This window comes from Callospermophilus lateralis, chromosome 13 (genome assembly GCF_048772815.1).
Source record: "Callospermophilus lateralis isolate mCalLat2 chromosome 13, mCalLat2.hap1, whole genome shotgun sequence".
NCBI lineage: Eukaryota > Metazoa > Chordata > Mammalia > Rodentia > Sciuridae > Callospermophilus > Callospermophilus lateralis.
In genome coordinates this window covers 77,980,439-77,996,720 of record NC_135317.1, presented here as the reverse complement: position 1 = coordinate 77,996,720, position 16,282 = coordinate 77,980,439, and the positions used below count along the sequence as shown (strand labels likewise).

General features: G+C 56.4%; 1 protein-coding gene across 6 annotated transcripts in view; it reads left to right on the top strand.

Annotated features, from left to right (window-relative positions):
* Positions 1-12,046, top strand: part of Sox13 (SRY-box transcription factor 13) — a 45,114-nt gene extending 33,068 nt beyond the window's left edge. Inside the window, exons 2-14 of one of the 6 annotated variants that reach the window (XM_076872874.1) lie at positions 1,213-1,411; positions 2,555-2,666; positions 2,745-2,831; positions 3,652-3,824; positions 4,033-4,101; positions 4,449-4,560; positions 6,630-6,715; positions 6,891-7,053; positions 7,416-7,525; positions 7,676-7,772; positions 8,126-8,269; positions 9,421-9,637; positions 10,306-12,046. In XM_076872874.1, the coding sequence (XP_076728989.1) occupies positions 1,214-1,411; positions 2,555-2,666; positions 2,745-2,831; positions 3,652-3,824; positions 4,033-4,101; positions 4,449-4,560; positions 6,630-6,715; positions 6,891-7,053; positions 7,416-7,525; positions 7,676-7,772; positions 8,126-8,269; positions 9,421-9,637; positions 10,306-10,582 (1,845 nt within the window). In that variant the 5' untranslated portion in view covers position 1,213 and the 3' untranslated portion in view covers positions 10,583-12,046. Of the gene's footprint in view, positions 1-1,212; positions 1,412-2,554; positions 2,667-2,744; positions 2,832-3,648; positions 3,825-4,032; positions 4,102-4,445; positions 4,561-6,629; positions 6,716-6,890; positions 7,054-7,415; positions 7,526-7,675; positions 7,773-8,125; positions 8,270-9,420; positions 9,670-10,305 lie in introns of those variants that run through there. The other 5 variants (XM_076872872.1, XM_076872873.1, XM_076872871.1 and 2 more) reach the window with 5 other exon arrangements.
* The last annotated feature ends 4,236 nt before the right edge of the window (positions 12,047-16,282 follow it).

Below are 16,282 nucleotides of genomic sequence, written 5' to 3'. Positions count from 1 at the left end.
TAACTAGTAGGAACCTGCTTTACATGCCCACTGGACTCCAGAGTGCGTCCTTGGATGTGTGACTTGGGAGGCTGGGTACCTGCTTCTCTGGCCCCAAGCCTGGCATGACCATGTAAACAGCTTCACAAGATCCTGGCTCCTCTAGATGTGCCCAGCAGTGGCGTGGCCGGCGGGAGGCACACGGGGGGCACCGCAGAGCAGCGGGGCAGGGCTATCAGGTGTGTTGGCTGCTTCCCTGTTGCCAGGGAGTGCAAATTCTAATGTCTGTCTGCGGGGCCATCTCCGAAACCAGAGACTAGCCACAGATCAGCAAATATTTTTCTTAAAACCATTCATGTCATGGCCTGTATTTTATTTTCCCACTTTTGGTAGAGACATGAATTAAAGAAATATTAAATTTTTACTTTGTTTCTACAAAGGACTGGGGGTGTGGCTCAGTGCTAGACTAGCTTGTAGGAGATCCCGAGTTAGGTTCCCTGCCCTGCGAAAGAGAATCGTCTTACTCAGGGTAGTTGATACTTGGTTTCCTTTTAGGGTGTAAGGTAGGGAGCAGGGCATCTAAGGCCAGCCGGCCTGTGCAGGAGGAGTACTTACTTACTGCTCATTTCTAGCCAGCTTTCGTCATTCGGCTGAAAATTCAAATCCAGATTTTTATGTGCTATTTCTTGATTTTTAAGTTTTGGTAACCAATTACAAATATGTACACATACACACACACACACACACACACACACACACACACACACATTTTCAGTTCTGTTGGCTGGGAAGCAGCCAGTTAACAATTTCTATCCTCCTTAAATAAGCACATTGGCCCACCAGTTCCTACAGGTGGGGAGTGCTGAGGGCTTCTCTAGAATTTTCTATATAAAAAGCAAAAAATAAAAAATAAGAGGGACAGAAGAGGCTAAACTAATTTTTCTCTGGGTTCCAAGAATAGGCTTCCATTTTGTGTGTCTCCCTGTTTGAGAGGTTCCAGGCGGGTACCGGGGCTGGGTGAGCAAAGAGTGGAGTCACTACCGTAGCACACACCCATAATACCAGCTACTCAGGAGGCTGAGGCAGGAGGACACCAAGTTTGAGGTCAGCCTCCAACTTATCGAGACCCTGTCTCAATATTAAAAGTTAAAAGGGATGAGGGCATAGCTCAGCGGTAGAGCGCTTGCCTGGCACCGTGCGACTCACCTTGGCTCACTCTCTCTCCTCCCCCAGGATGTCCATGAGGAGCCCCATCTCTGCCCAGCTGGCCCTGGATGGCGCTGGCACCATGGTGAACTGCACCATCAAGTCAGAGGAGAAGAAGGAGTCTTGCCACGAGGCCCCCCAGAGTTCGGCCACTACAGCCGAACCCCAGCCCACCGACCCATCCCGGGCCCCCCAGGATGCTGCTGACCCCCACGCTTCAGCTCAGGTGCCCAGCGCTTTCCCCAGGGGCTCCTGGGTCCGCGTTCCCGCCCACCCCTGTAGCTTTACCTGCTGTCCCCAGCCTGTCTGCGAGGCTGGGCAAGCATGGACACATCCCCTGGCTGGGCAGCACTGCAGGCAGAAGTGGGCATCCTAGGGCAAGCTGCTGCTCTGGTGGGCAGGGAGGGGCTGCTAAGTTCAGTGTGAGACCGGAAGCCCGAGCAGGGCGTGGACTCTCCTCCCTATCCTATGGTGACTGCTCACTCACCGGTGGCCCAGTCCTTGCTCCTGAGAACCAGCTGCAGAGGTGGGATATGCACACTGAACACTGGGCTCAGGAGTGTCCGGTATCTTTTTCATATGGTTTCACATAATTGGCCTGATTACCCAAGTACAGAGCTCAAATCACGGTTAAAATGCCATATAATTCCTCATCCTTAAAATAAGGGAACAGAACGACACGTTCAGTATGGGTTCTTACACTTCTTAAGACTTCAGTGACAGTGGTGAAGAGCCCCTGGGTTCAATCCCTGGCATCCCCCCCCCAAAAAAAAAAAGACATCTGTGAGTCCACACAGGAGACATAAAAAGGGAATAAATAAAAGCTGAACGAATGAGTGAAAATGAGGAGGTATTTGATTTGGGGGTGGTGACCCCAGAAGACCTCCTGGGCCTTCGAATCTGTTTAGGACCTCAGTGGGAGGGGACACGCAAAGGAGGGGCGTGTCCTTCAGGAGGGCTGGGGCCCTGGCTGGAAGAAGCCCCCAGGTGGGAGCAGCAGGTGTGCACAGGGGGCAGTAATTAGGAGGGGGCCCGGGTCCTTGGCTGTGGTGGTGACCCTCATTCACATGCTTTGACACCCTCGATCCCCAGACAGTCCCCTGCCAGGGGAGGTGTTAGTATTTCCACTTTCAGAAGAGGGAAATTCAGGACTTTGTGGGACCACTTGTGAGTCACCAAGCCTGGACCGAAACCCAAGTCCTTCCTTTGTCCCTCTCAGGTGAAGTGTGAGCAGCGGTGCGAGGTCCCGTCCTGTGGAGCTGCAGGGCTCAGGTTCCCTCCTAGTGGACACTCTGGGATGCTCAGCCCTCCCCAGACTTTGTCCCCTCTTCTCTTGGGGGCAGCAGTGACAATTCAGTGTGTCTTACAGGACTGTAGTTCTCCAGAGCGTGACGGGTCCCCAGAGCCCAAGAGACCCGGAGCCTCCGAGGCTGCTTCTGGAAGCCAGGAGAAGCTGGATTTCAACCGCAATTTACAGGAGGGTAAGACGCCTGCCCCAGGTGGAGGGGGCTCCGGGTCAGGGCGCTGGGAAGACGCTGCTCATCCCAGGTGTCTTCCAGTGGTACCCGCCATCGAGAAACTGCTGTCCAGTGACTGGAAGGAGAGGTTTCTGGGAAGGAGCTCGGTGGAAACCAAAGACGTCAAAGGTGAGGGCCTGTGGGGGTGGCAGGGCGGGCGGGTTGAGCCCTTTTTGCTCTTGTGGCCTGGCCGTGGTGTCTTGGGCAGTTCTTGTGGTTCTTGGTCCCCTCATACCTGTCCCATGCCAGTGGCGCCTGCCCGTTCTTCAGGGTCATCACCGTCCCTCCCTGGGGGCCCCCACGCAAGGGGTCTGGCTGATCCCCATGTGGCAAAGGCCTGGCTGGAGCGGGTACGGGTTCAGGCTCTTGTCAGAGATGCTGGTGACTTCAGGCCCTGTCACTCCGTTTTCCCAGGTCTATCTCCACAAGGAGCAGGAAGGTCCCTTTCACTGCAACCTCCCTGAGGAAATGAGTGATATTAAAGGGCAGCTGTTGGGGTTTCTTTGAGTGGCCATTTTTCCAGTGTGGTTGATCACACCTACAGAAGGAGCTTAAAACCAATGCAGATGCCCGGGCTACTGAAAGAGAACCCTAACAGGCGGGGGCGTGGGTATCTGTACTTTGCAGTGGTACCCCGAGTGATTCTGGTGCAAGCCGTCTGCAGCTTGGCACTTTGGAACAAACTGCCATACCCAACATTAGCTAAATGGGAGGGCCGGAAGCAAGCTAAATGGGAGGACCACGTACCAAATCCTAGACTGAGAGGTTCTTGTGCCCATTTATAGATTTAAAAACTGCTCTAACATGCCTAGAAGTTAGTAACTCGACTGATAGTATCCTGGGATGTAGTAATTGCTCAGTAAATGTTAGATGGCTGAGTGGACGGGTGGATGGGTAGACGGATGAACTAACAAAAACTCTGCACGGTGGTTGTTTCACTGAGGAGCAGGGACCCAAGAGAGCCTGGCAGAGAAGGAGCTGCAGCTTCTGGTCATGATCCACCAGCTGTCCACCCTGCGGGACCAGCTCCTGACGGCCCACTCGGAGCAAAAGAACATGGCAGCCATGCTCTTTGAGAAGCAGCAGCAGCAGATGGAGCTGGCCCGGCAGCAGCAGGAGCAGGTGCGGCCTAGACCCCGTGTGGCCTGGGAGGCGCTGGGGGCAGGCCTGCTGGGGAGGCTGGGCTGTGCTCCTGCTCCGACTCTGTGCTCTGCGGGAAGGCGGGGCTACTCTGCTCCGCCTTCGCCTCTAGTGCGGGGCAGGCTCGGGATTGGGTGCCCAGGGCTGATGTCCATGGCCCTCTTGCCTGCTCTTCCCCCCCCCCCCGCAGATCGCCAAGCAGCAGCAGCAGCTGATTCAACAGCAGCATAAGATCAACCTCCTCCAGCAGCAGATCCAGGTAAGGGCGAGGGGCTGGGGCTGGGGACGGGGGATGTAGGCCAGGCAAGAGTTGCACGGAGCAGGATCCGGCCTGGTCCTGAACCCTGACCAGGGCCCTTGTTTCCCCTGAAGCCTCCTCCCTGGCTGCATTCCCTGTTTGAAGGAGGGGGTGCCCAGGGTATCCTCTTCCTCCCCAGCTGAAACTCAAGAGCAGAGAGATAGGAAGGAACATGGTGTCAAATGGGTTCTTTTGAAGACTGTCCCTGTCCTATGCCTTATGCCTCTCTCATGCATGGGTCCATCCTCTGTGTCCCAGGCTGACCTTTGGGCCCCAGGGGCTCACACAGGTTTCTTTGCCTTCAGCAGGTCAACATGCCTTACGTCATGATCCCAGCTTTCCCTCCAAGCCACCAGCCTCTACCTGTCACCCCTGACTCCCAGCTGGCTTTGCCCATTCAGCCCATCCCCTGCAAACCAGGTGAGTGTGGGAGGGAGGGTCTGCCACTGTGACCAGCTTGTCCTAAGGTCAGGGAAGGATCCTTGGAACCTCTGTCTTCTATTAATTTATTCTGTGGACTTTCTGGGCCTCAGTTTGGGAACTGTGCAGTGGAAGAGTAATTCCTCCTTTCTGAACATTGTTGGGAGAATGAAAAGGAAATTGTGCATTGAAAACGGTCGAGGGCTTTCCAGATGTTAGGTGAGGCAGCTCTCTGTGTCTGCCTCCCCACTCTGGTACATTTATTATGCCTGAATATTAATATCTTTGGGGGGGGCGAGGATTGAACTCAGGGGTGCTTAACCACTGAGCCACATCCCCAGCCCCATTTTGTATTTTATTTAGAGACAGGGTCTCACTGAGTTGCTTAGTGCCTCCCTGTTGCTGAGGTGGCTTTGAACTCATGATCCTCCTTCCTCAACCTCCCAAGCTGCTGGGATTACAGGGGTGCACCACCGTGCCAGCAATATCTTCAGTTCAGCATCTGCCGGGTTCTAGTGGCCATGGCCACCATTTCTGCCTTCACACTCTGATCCCTGTCTTTACCCTGTCACTCCTGCACTGAAATTCAGTACAGTGACCATGCATCCGGCGCTGTGCTGTTGGTGGTGATGACATATGAACTTTGAGCTCAAGGAATTCAGTCTGGGGAGAGACAGAGGATGCCAATCAATCATCAGGGGCCTGGGGAGGTTGGCTGAGGAAGTGGTATTTGGGTAAGGGGTGGATGGGCAAGGGTGAAGTTGGGAGCTGCCTGGAGAGAGCCCAGGAGGAGGGCGGCCAGACAGAGGCCCAGGGTGCAGGGGTGGAGCTAAGGGAGTGCCTGATGGGGGTGGGGCCTGCCTAGAGAGCGCAGTGAAGCCGGGCTTGGGGTCTGGGGTGTATTTTGCCAGAGCGGGGGTAGACTTGAACATTTGAGTGGTGAATGTGTTGGCACTGGCTGTGGGTGATAAGGGCGTGGAGGGCACTGACCAGGTGACTATGGGGGCAGGGCAGATGTGCTGCCATGGCTACTTCAGGAGTGTGAACTGCTGCCCCACCAGCCCCCGCTGCTGCCCCCTCCCTGTTCCACAAGCCTCAGGCGGTGCCCTGTGGTCTGCAGCACAGAGTTCAAATACCCAAGCTTGACACTCACAGGCTTTGAACCTGATCTCACCTTGTGTCTGGTTTCACTCCCCACGTGTCCCACCGCCCCATATCTACCTCCCTGAACCCTGCCCATCCTGAAGGTTCCAGCTCACATCCAACTGCCCTGGGAAACCTGCTCTAGTCACACTAGCTGGAACAAAGTCCCCTGATATGCCACCTGGGGGCCTTATCTCTCACCACCTGCCATGTGGTTAGTGATTTGTACACAGGGCTTATCTCTCCACCTCCTTGACACGGGCCTGGCAGGGCCTGATTGATGAAGAGTGAGGGAGGGTGGGTAGGTAGAAAAGAGCACTATGGAGAGGGAAGAGGTGGGGCTGTAGAGTCTACAGGGCCTGGGTTCAAATCCTGGTGCTGCTGTTTAATAGCTCTGTGGGCAAGTCATAGAAGGTCTTAGAAGACCTCAGTTTCTTTTTCTTTCTTTCTTTTTTTTTTTCTCTTGGTGCTGAGGATTGAACCCAAGGGTGCTTAACCACTGAGCCACATCCCCAGCCCTATTTTGTATTTTATTTGGAGACAGGGTCTCACTGAGTTGCTTAGGACCTCACTGAGTTGCTTAGGACCTCGCTAAGTTGCTGGGACTGCCTTTGAACTCATGATCCTCCTTCTTCAGCCTCCCGAGCTGCTGGGATGACAGGCATGAGCCATCACACCTGGCCAGTGGAAACTCTTTGGAGTGGGTTGGGAAGGGCAGGCCCAGGGTGAATGCCAGTTAGTGTGCAAGGGCAGTGGGGCAGGAGGGGATAGGTGGTCCCCAGCAGTGCTTTGGAGCTGGGGGCAGTGGTTGGGACCAACTGGGCCAGCTCCGAGCCTTGCCTGCCTGTGGTGTGGGGGCCTCACCAAGCAGGTGTTCGCTGTTCTGTGCTCATCCAGGACTTTTCTCCCTGCCGCCTTTTCCACAGTGGAGTACCCGCTGCAGCTGCTGCACAGCCCCCCTGCCCCGGTGGTGAAGAGGCCCGGGCCCATGGCCGCCCACCACCCCCTGCAGGTACCGCCATCTGCCTGTTTTTGCTCTGGCTCACCCTGCACTTCTCTCTCTTCTTGGTCACTCTCCTTGTCTGCCTGGGTATGCTCGTCTCACTTTCCCTCTGTGTCTCTGTCCCTTGGTGTCCCCAAGGGGTCTCCTTTGGTGTCTCTCACCTGACCATCTGGATCTCCCCCAGGAGCCCTCCCAGCCCTTGAACCTCACAGCGAAGCCCAAGGCTCCTGAGCTGCCCAGCGCCTCCAGCTCCCCCAGCCTGAAGATGGGCAACTGCGGGCCCCGCCCCCCCAGCCACGGGGCCCCCACAAGGGACCTGCAGTCCAGCCCCCCGAGTCTGCCTCTGGGTGAGCTCTGCCATCCACTCTCTCAGGGGGAGAGCCAGAGGGCCGGATGTGACCTTGGCCATGACTCTTTCTGCTCTGATTCCAATTTTTTAAAACAAGGAGTTTAGAAAACCCCTTTCCTCCTGTCCACCTCCCCATCCCGTCTGTCCGGGCACTCCAGCCCTGGACTCAGGCTGCTGAGCCACACAATCCGAGCGTCCTGGTCTCGTGTCCGGCCTGTTGACACTGCCAGTGTAGGTGGCTGTGCGTGGAGCAGCCCCACGGAGGGCAGGGGAATCACTCACCGGGTAGCTCCCAGGAGCCCGGCCTCAAACTGGACGACTCCCCAGCTTCTCCTCCTTCCCCTCCTCTCCGTCCTCTAGGCTTCCTTGGTGAAGGGGACGCTGTCACCAAAGCCATCCAGGATGCCCGGCAGCTGTTGCACAGCCACAGTGGGGCCTTGGAAAGCTCTCCCAGCACCCCCTTTCTCAAGGTATGGGCCCCACTCGCCGTCCCTGAGGGCTGGAGTGGACAGGGTCCCAGGTAGAAGATGCAGAACCCGAGGCCACCAAAAGGACGGGCAGGGGGAGGAGAGGCGGGACGCCAAGGGGACCGAGGTACAAGTTGTTCCTGTCCACCTCAGGACCTCCTCAGCCTGGACTCCTCTCCAGCCAAGGAGCGGCTGGAGGAGAGCTGTGTGCACCCGCTGGAAGAAGCCATGCTGAGCTGCGACGTGGACGGTGAGGGCTCCGGCACTGGGCAGGGGGGCAGGAGGGCCCACGGCTGCGTCCCGCCGGGCTTGTATCTGTCTCTGATCCCTTCTCTCCCTTGCTGTGCCTTCTTGGGTCCTTCCAGGTGAGTGTGCCTCTTTTGTCCCCTGGTGTCTCTATCTCTGGGTCTGCTTCCCTGCGTCTTGGGACCACAGGAGCTCTGGTTTCCTCCTGGCTCTGTCCTTGGGTTCAGGCCTGAGGTGCATCTCTGCTCCTGCCTTGCTGGGAGCCTCCTCAGCGCCTCCTGGTGGTCACATAGGGCACGTCACTTTGCCAGCCCCAGACGGGTTGCCCTGCTGACTGTCCGTCCCCCTGTCCCCCAGGCTCTCGCCACTTCCCTGAGTCTCGGAATAGCAGTCACATCAAGAGACCCATGAATGCCTTCATGGTGTGGGCCAAGGATGAGAGGAGAAAGATCCTCCAAGCCTTCCCGGATATGCACAACTCCAGCATCAGCAAGATCCTTGGTAAGGGCCAGGGAGTGGGCCTCGTGGGGAGCGCGGGGCTCCAGGGAACATAGCACAGCAGGGCCTGGTTGCTGGAGTCAGCTGGGTCTACTCGAGGCTTGCTCGGTGACACTCCACCCCACGATGAACCCCAGGGGACTATGACTGGAGGTGTGGGAGTCTAGATATGGGGGCAGCTGGGTCCTGGGGTCTTGAACCATGTAGGGCTCTTCTGGTAGTGCTTCCCGCTAAGAACTCAAGCAGTGTGTGTGTTTGTGTGTGAGTGAGAGAGAGAATGAGTGTGTGTATGTGTGTGTGTTGTACACACACGTGTATATGTATTCTTTAGCCCCCCAGGTCTGTCCCTAACCTATTTACCCACATCCCTGAAACAGGCGGTGGCAGAAGACAGGAGAGATCAGTATTCTTGGGCTATGCATATAAAGATTTTTTGAATTACACATTCTGTTTGGAGGCCAAGGAGGGATGCAGGACAGGGCAGATGGGGCTGGAAGAAGGTAGTTGCTTGTAAGACTGAGTCCCCTCTAATGTCAACGTAGGTATCTTGTTTGAGACAACAGGTTTTTTGGGTTTCTTTTTAAGAACACTAGGGAATGAACCCAGGGGTATTCAAAGACCGACCTCCATCTCCAGCTCTTTTTATTTTTATGAGACAAGGTCTTGCTGAGTTGCTCAGGCTGGCCTCAAACTTGCTATCCTCCTGCCTCAGCCTCCCTAGTAGTTGAAGTTACAGATGTGTGCCACCACATCCTGCCAGGGGTGTGTGGTGTGTGTGTGTGTGTATGTGTGTGTGTGTGTTGCTGAAGATTGAAGCCAGGCCCTTGCACATGCTAGGCAAGTGCTACCCCTGAGCTGCTCCCTTGACTTAATACCAGGTGTTTCCTGAGCTGGGCACTCATCTAAATTGTTGATAGCCCGGGGTGGCTGCTCCCTTATTAATGTGTATGAGGCATTACTGACTTCCTCCTGGAAGTTTCTGGGTTATGTGGCGTGTGGGTGGGTGCTGAGTCTTAATCTGGCTGTTGGAAACCCCTCTACACATCATCTTCAATGATTCATTTGTTCAACATCCAAAGAGCATCCACGTTGGGCTGGGTTCTTGCTAAGTGCAGGGCCCAGCTCTGACCGCCTCCCCCCGGGGTCTGGACCAGGCTCCCGCTGGAAGTCCATGACCAACCAGGAGAAGCAGCCCTATTATGAGGAGCAGGCGCGGCTGAGCCGGCAGCACCTGGAGAAGTACCCCGACTACAAGTACAAGCCTCGGCCCAAGCGCACCTGCATCGTGGAGGGCAAGCGGCTGCGCGTGGGCGAGTACAAGGCCCTGATGAGGACTCGGCGCCAGGATGCCCGTCAGAGCTACGTGATCCCGTGAGCAGGCCCACCCCGGGCAGCCAGTGACGGTGTGTGCGTGACTGTGAGAGGCAGGATGTGGGTGTGTGGCTGGCTTTTGTGAGTGGTGGGGGCGCTGCGTGTCTGTCCAGTGTGCGTGTGCGCCTGGTGTCATCCGTGTGTGGTTGGGTCTATGTGCATGACTTTAGGGGAGATGGAGAGTGACCACGTGCCATGTGGTGGGCACATCATGGCTGACGCTACAGGTGTGTGGCTGTGCGTGACTGTGGAGGACCAGCCACGTGCCCCTGGAGGGAGGTGCCTGTAGTTCTGTGGAGGCGTCAAAAGTATTCATCCCACAGAAAGATTCCTGACTGGGCCAAGACCACCCGGATGGATTTAAATCCCCCTCGGGCATTTAGAATATAGTTTCCCAAAACTGGATCCACAGAGAGTTCCCCAAGAAATGTACCTATTGAGCACCCCGTGGCTCTGAATCTGTGCAGGTCTTGGCTGACAGTGAATGTGGCCATTGGAAAGCAGACCAGGGGCCAGGGTACATGAGTCACATAGCCAAGAGGGGGTGGAGTGGGAGTGTGCAAGTCCTACCCCTGAGCTGCACCCTTGACTTAACACCAGGTGTTGGGGAGCTGGGTTTGGAGTGGAAAGGAGGGTGCACCTGTAACCACGCCTCTGCTCCATCTCAGCCCACAGGCTGGCCAAGTGCAGATGAGCTCCTCAGACGTCCTATACCCTCGGGCAGCGGGCATGCCCCTGGCACAGCCCCTGGTGGAGCACTGTGTCCCCCACAGCCTGGACCCCAACATGCCTGTCATCGTCAATACCTGCAGCCTCAGGGAGGAGGGTGAGAGCACAGATGACAGGCATTCGGTGGCTGACGGCGAGATGTACCGGTACAGCGAGGACGAGGACTCGGAGGCTGAAGAGAAGAGTGACGGGGAGTTGGTGGTGCTCACGGACTGATCCCAGCTGGCTGGGCCTGGCCCCTTCCTCACTGGGGAAGACCTTGGCCCCAGCCCAATGGGCACAGCCCGCCGGCCTGAACTCTGTTGGTACTTGGACTTGGGTATGTCTGGAGATGGGCAAAGCCGTGCACTTGTAGATACGTTCCTCTTCCCACCACACCTTCGGCACACCTGAGGAGCTGTCGGCCTCAGGGGAGGGGCTTGCCTGGCGGTGATGAGCCGAGCTGGCTGAGCTCCTTGGCTCTTGGGGCTGATGGCCAGGGACACTGGATGACCCTTTTCTCTTGCAGGTCTACCCACCTGGGGGTTTGGCAGCTATACACCTGTCTCCCTGGGTCACATGCTTTGTTCCCATTCTTGTCCTGGCTGGACCAGCCACCATGGGACCAATACCCCCTCCCACACTCCCCTAGATCACTCCTCTGTCACCAGGATCACTTTGTACTTTGTGCAAACAGGTCTGACTGTCCCTCAGCGTCTTTATCTCTGCTAAGCCCATTGTGCCTCTGGCTGCTGTGTGTGAGCGCGTGTGCAGACCCGTGCATTTTCTCTGTTCAGTCATTGCACAAGATATTTATTGAGTGCCCGCTAGGTGCCAGGCACTGCTGCTGAGTTCCTGCAGATGTCTCTTCCATGCCACTCTTGCTTCTCTGGGGGCCTCCTCTGTGCTTCTCTTCGTCCCCAAATTGCTACCTCTTTGTCTGGGTGTCTCAGGTTCCGTGTGTCCTGTGTGCATTTCTCTGTCCTTGTCTTGCTGCAAGGCCCTCTTTCTCTCCCTTTCTCCATCCCTGAGCCCCACCCCACCCCCAGGCCCCCCTGAATTCTCTGGGTCTCTGTAGGCCCCTGGACTGCCCTGGGCCAGTGGCCTCCCTGACTTCCTGCCTGCGTCTTCTCTCCCTCCGACTCTGCCAGTCAATTCCCACGGAGCCATTTTTAGCTCCCAGCAGCATGAGAATGTGCCTCTTCCTCCAAAGGCTTTGTCCTGATGCCCCAGCCCCGGGGCCCAGCCTGTGTTCCAGGAGTGTGGCCAGGAGGACTGATGGTCAATGGCAGAGGCCCTGGAGGGGGGCCCCAGAGCAGATGGTCCCCATCCTCCCTCATGAGCACTGGATGGGTGGTGGGTGGGTGGCATCCAGGCCTGCCACTCCCCGTCTGATCCTCTCCCTGATCCTCAGTTCTAGGGAACAGGTCTCAGCCCCTGTTCAGCTTCACAAGTTATTTCCCTAAGAAAATCAAATCCCATTGGCACCTAACTCCAAAGAGCTGGAACAGCCCTAGGATCAGGGTGGTGACTCTAATCCCACAGGGCCAGAGGTGGAGTCCGGTGCCTGCCTCCCGTTTTCTGCCCTCCCCAGCACCCCCACGTCTCTCCAGGCTGTTTCTTTTTTTATGACTGTAAACATAGATAGTGCTTTATTTTGTTAATAAGATAACGATGAGTAACTTAACCAGCACATTTGTTTTCTGATGGCATAATAAAGACAGACCATTTCAGAATCTGGTCCTTGCATCCGGGTAGAGGGAGGCTGGCTTAAGTCCAGAATCCTAAATGTTCGGCCAGCCCCGGACGCTGCTGCCCCCTGGTGGACACTCAAGGGCACTTCAGGCCTAGGGCTGGGAGATACTGTAAATGAGGAAGCAGGGCCCCTGCTCCAGGAGGGTGCCTGCCCAGGTCCCCAGGAGGCAGGCACTTGGTAGGAACTTCTGTAATGACAGTCATGATGCGGGGGTCTCCCCAGAACTAGCCACAGGAGGGGTGGTGGGGGAGTCACCTAGGCCTCATCGACCTCATCTGAAAACAGTAGGATGAAACTTCTTGGTTCTTACCCACTCTTGGAGAACGGGCTCTTTGAGAATCTAAAGCAAGCTGTGGATTCTTGTCCTAGAAAGGGCTCACTCATAGACATCTGGAAGCCCATCAATGAGCCCTCTCCATACTGATGAAAGAAGCAGGGTCTCTCATAACATGCTTCAGGACTCTTATCTATGACTTTATGCTTTAAAGGAGAAATACGGAGGCCTGAAAGGGCCATGACTGAAACTCTTCAAAATGCTTACTGATGAGGATCTATTGAAAAGTTAAGTATTGCAGTTAAAAGGTTAGGGCTGGCGGTGGAGCAGACCTGTAATCCCAGTGGCTTGGGAGGCCTAAAGCAGGAGGATCAATCACAAGTTCAAAGCCAGCCTAAGCAACAGGGAGGCACTAAGCAATTCACTGAGACCCTGTCTCTAAATAAAATGCAAAAGAGGGCTGGGGATATGGCTCATTGGTTGAGTGCCCCTGAGTTCAACCCCCAGTACAAAAAAAAAAAAAAATTAGGGCTGGAACTTGGAGATGATGTTTACCTGGTGTGTCTGAGGCCCCAAGTTTGAAAAATTCAATTCCATCAATAAGGAATGGAAGCAGCAAAGCTCACTGGCCATTCTTGTGAGAGAGACTTGGGCTGGATTAACAAGGGAAGAGGTGAGGCCACACAGTCCTGGACTCTCACTAGAAAAGGCCACTGTCATCTGGAGGGGCCTGGAAGCGGGCACTTGGCATGGAGGAAGACTGGAGGGATCTTGGTGGACATGCCCTTTGAGAGTGGTCAAAAGGACAAGGCAGAAAGAACAAGATGGCTTCTTTAAAGCTGCTGGCTGTGCGAGAGTGTAATATTCTATGTAGCTCCCAGGACTGGAGTTGGGCCCAGATTCAAGGATCACTATTTTAGTTTTACAAAATAACTTTCCAACAAAGATGTTCAAAAGTAGAATGGACTTCCAAACACAGGAAGCATTGAAGCAGAGAGGCTTGAATACTGGAAGAGGGGTTTCCAAATTGGGGAGTGGGGTGGGGGAGGTGTGGTGGGTTCAAGGGCCACAAACCTGGGAAGGTGTGGGCATGAAGATTCCCCAAGAACTAAGGTCCTGGTCATTAGGTCTGGGGGCATCCCACTGCCAGCCCACAGGCCTCTCGTAGCCCCATCCCTCAGAGCTTTGCCCTCCTGCCCCTCCCCACCAGCCTTACCCTGGGGCAAGCCCAGCCTCCAAGCCCCTGGTAGAAACAGCAGGGGACAAGTGGGAAGAGGGGCCCCCTAGTGGTCACCAGGGAGAGCTCAACTCCATTTCCAGTGGCCATCTCCACCCTCCCTCTCTTCCAAACCAGACCCCAGAAGTCTCCTGAGGACTGTCCCTCACGGTCCCAAGTTCCTCTTGCTTCCTTACTCCCGGGTCCTCTGTGGCCTCACGAGGTTCGCAGGAATCCCTGCCAAAGGTACTCTGGGTACCTCTGTCCTCCCTGCAGCTGCGGAGACCGTCACAGGCCAGTCCCTGGGTGTACTCTTAGGCTGCCTGGAGCCCCACCCCCGTCCCATGAGAGGACGGGGTCAGGTGGGTTGCAGAGGCTGGGAACAGTGTGTCCTGGTCCTTACCAGGAAGTGTGGGCCCCGAGCGTGCTTTCTGTTCCCCTCCTGCCTCTCCTGGAGGCCAGGTTCCGAAGTCCTTTCCCCGGAGCTCTGGCCGAGGGTCTAGGAAGGGGCCCGGGGTGGAGCCCAGAACTTGGTGCTGATCCAGGAGGGCAGATGCCAGTTAGCCTGGAGTGGCGGTGACAGGAGAGGAGGAGGGGCTCGGCTCTGTCAAGGAGCAGGGCTGTGCCTGCATAGCCCCCCAGCCCACCCGCATCCCTCCTGGAACCCTGGAGGGACAGGAATGTTTTATCAGCACAGGCAGCGGGAGGGTGCTCCATCCATGCACACAGTGGCCAGAGCCTGCAGGACAAAGAGTATACCTGGGGACCTTCTCCCAGTCACTCCCTGCTCATCACTGCAATACCAGTCAACACGCTGTGACATCAAGGCCCCAGGAGGCTAGAAAAAAAAAATGGACTTCAGTGGTCAAGTGTGCCCTCAGCTTTAGAGGTGCCTTGGAGAGGACGAGGAGGTGGGGGCACTGCCATCTAACACACTGGCGGGTCGTGTCCACAACCATCTGATCCAGCAGATGACACTCAGGACCTCCTACTGGCCAGCTCTGACCACCCCTGTGTCTAGGTGCGCATTCTCCCCATGTCCTCCATTAGCACCCTCCACGAAGGGCCTGGCTACCCAGAATCACTGTGACCTTGAAGGCCTCCGTGGCCGGCCTGCTCCAGTGGTTGCCATGGTACCCTGCTACATTTGCAGGCAAAAGCCAAACAACCAGAGTCCACCTGGCAGGCGGCTGTTGCTGTGGTCACTGCTGCCCTTAAGGACTCCAGGACTCTTCTCGTCTCTGAGTTTCTGCTCTCCCCTCCTGGCCTTCCAAGAGACAGACAGACTGGGTCCCCAAATCTCTCTTGCCTGCTGTCAGCCAGAATAGCCCCCCTTGCCACTCTGAAAGCTGGAAGCCAGCGAGGACCAAGGAGGGAGTCCTGGCTCATCACCTTGGCCGGCCAAAATTCTCGTGATCCACAGCCCAGTTCCCTCTAAGCGACACTGTACCAGGTCACCTGGTTCCAGCAAGAAGACAGGCAGACAAGCCCTGATGCACCAGCCCTGCACCGTCTACAGGGACCTGGGACCTTTGGAAGCCAGGGGCCTGGATGTGGGAGGTGTATGGGCTCCTGCCACTTTGACTTGAGCATGGAGCAAAGCCCAAAGAGCGCACCTCAGCCCCCACCTCTGAAGTCCTAATCACATCCCCAAGTCAAGCCCTCGCTACTGTCCCTCAGACACGGAGCAGTCCAGAAATGAGCATTTTAATGCAGAAAAACCACGATAATTTACAAATGAATCACTATATGAGCCCAGAGCCTGGAGGGTCCCCAGAGCTGTGAGGACAGAGGGAGGTGGGAGCTGTTGAGTGTCAAGGACACCCAACTCAGTCAGCACCTTTCAAGATCTGGTCTGGGCAGGCTCCGAAATGCCCAGCCGGGAGGTCCCTGGCCCTCCGCTCCTTGATTGCCACCTGTCACTCCCAGGTGGGAAGACCTGGAGCCGACTTTAGGACAAAAGGTAGAGATGGAGAGACAGATCCTTGGAAGGGAGGCCTGGAGGGTATGGGAGGGAGCAAGGCAGGAGGCTGCTTCTGGTTCACACCATCCCAACCTTTGTCTGGCCCCTTGGGCCAGGCCACAGCACAAAGCAGAGCCAGGCTCTGAGACCCAGGGCTGGTGACCGGCTCCCTCTCCTCTCCCAGCAGGCTGCAGAGGGACAGAGAGCTGAGGCTCAGGAGGGTGATGGAGGGAATCAGTGTGGAGAAAGGGAGGGGGTTCAGGAGGCAGCTGCTGGCGGACCACCCCTCCACCCCCAAGACAGGTACATCCTTCTGCCAGATTGGCATGCTGCCGGTTTGGGGCTCAGCACCTCCCATGTGGGGCATGCAGGGGGACCGGCCAGGGCGCTGGAGGTAGAAAGGAGCCCTCCCTTCCCCCCACCAGGAAGGGTCAAAGAACATCTAAGGCAGCCCCAATCCAGCAGGCCTAGGGCTGGGAACGGTGTGCTTCCCAGATGGTTCCGGTCCAGGCCCTGGCTGTGTGCAGGCACTTCCTCCCCAGCCTGGCGAGGTGAAGGGGACCCCCACAGTTGGGTCCTATCAGCCCCTCCAAACAGGAGAATGGAGTCTTCAGTGGCATCCACTGGTGGCCTTCTCCCTGGACACCCACCTGGCCCCTCTCCCACCTTGTCCAAGGGTGCAGACCCCAGAGCAGAATCAAGCCCCGGAGAACAGGTCTGGCCAGGCA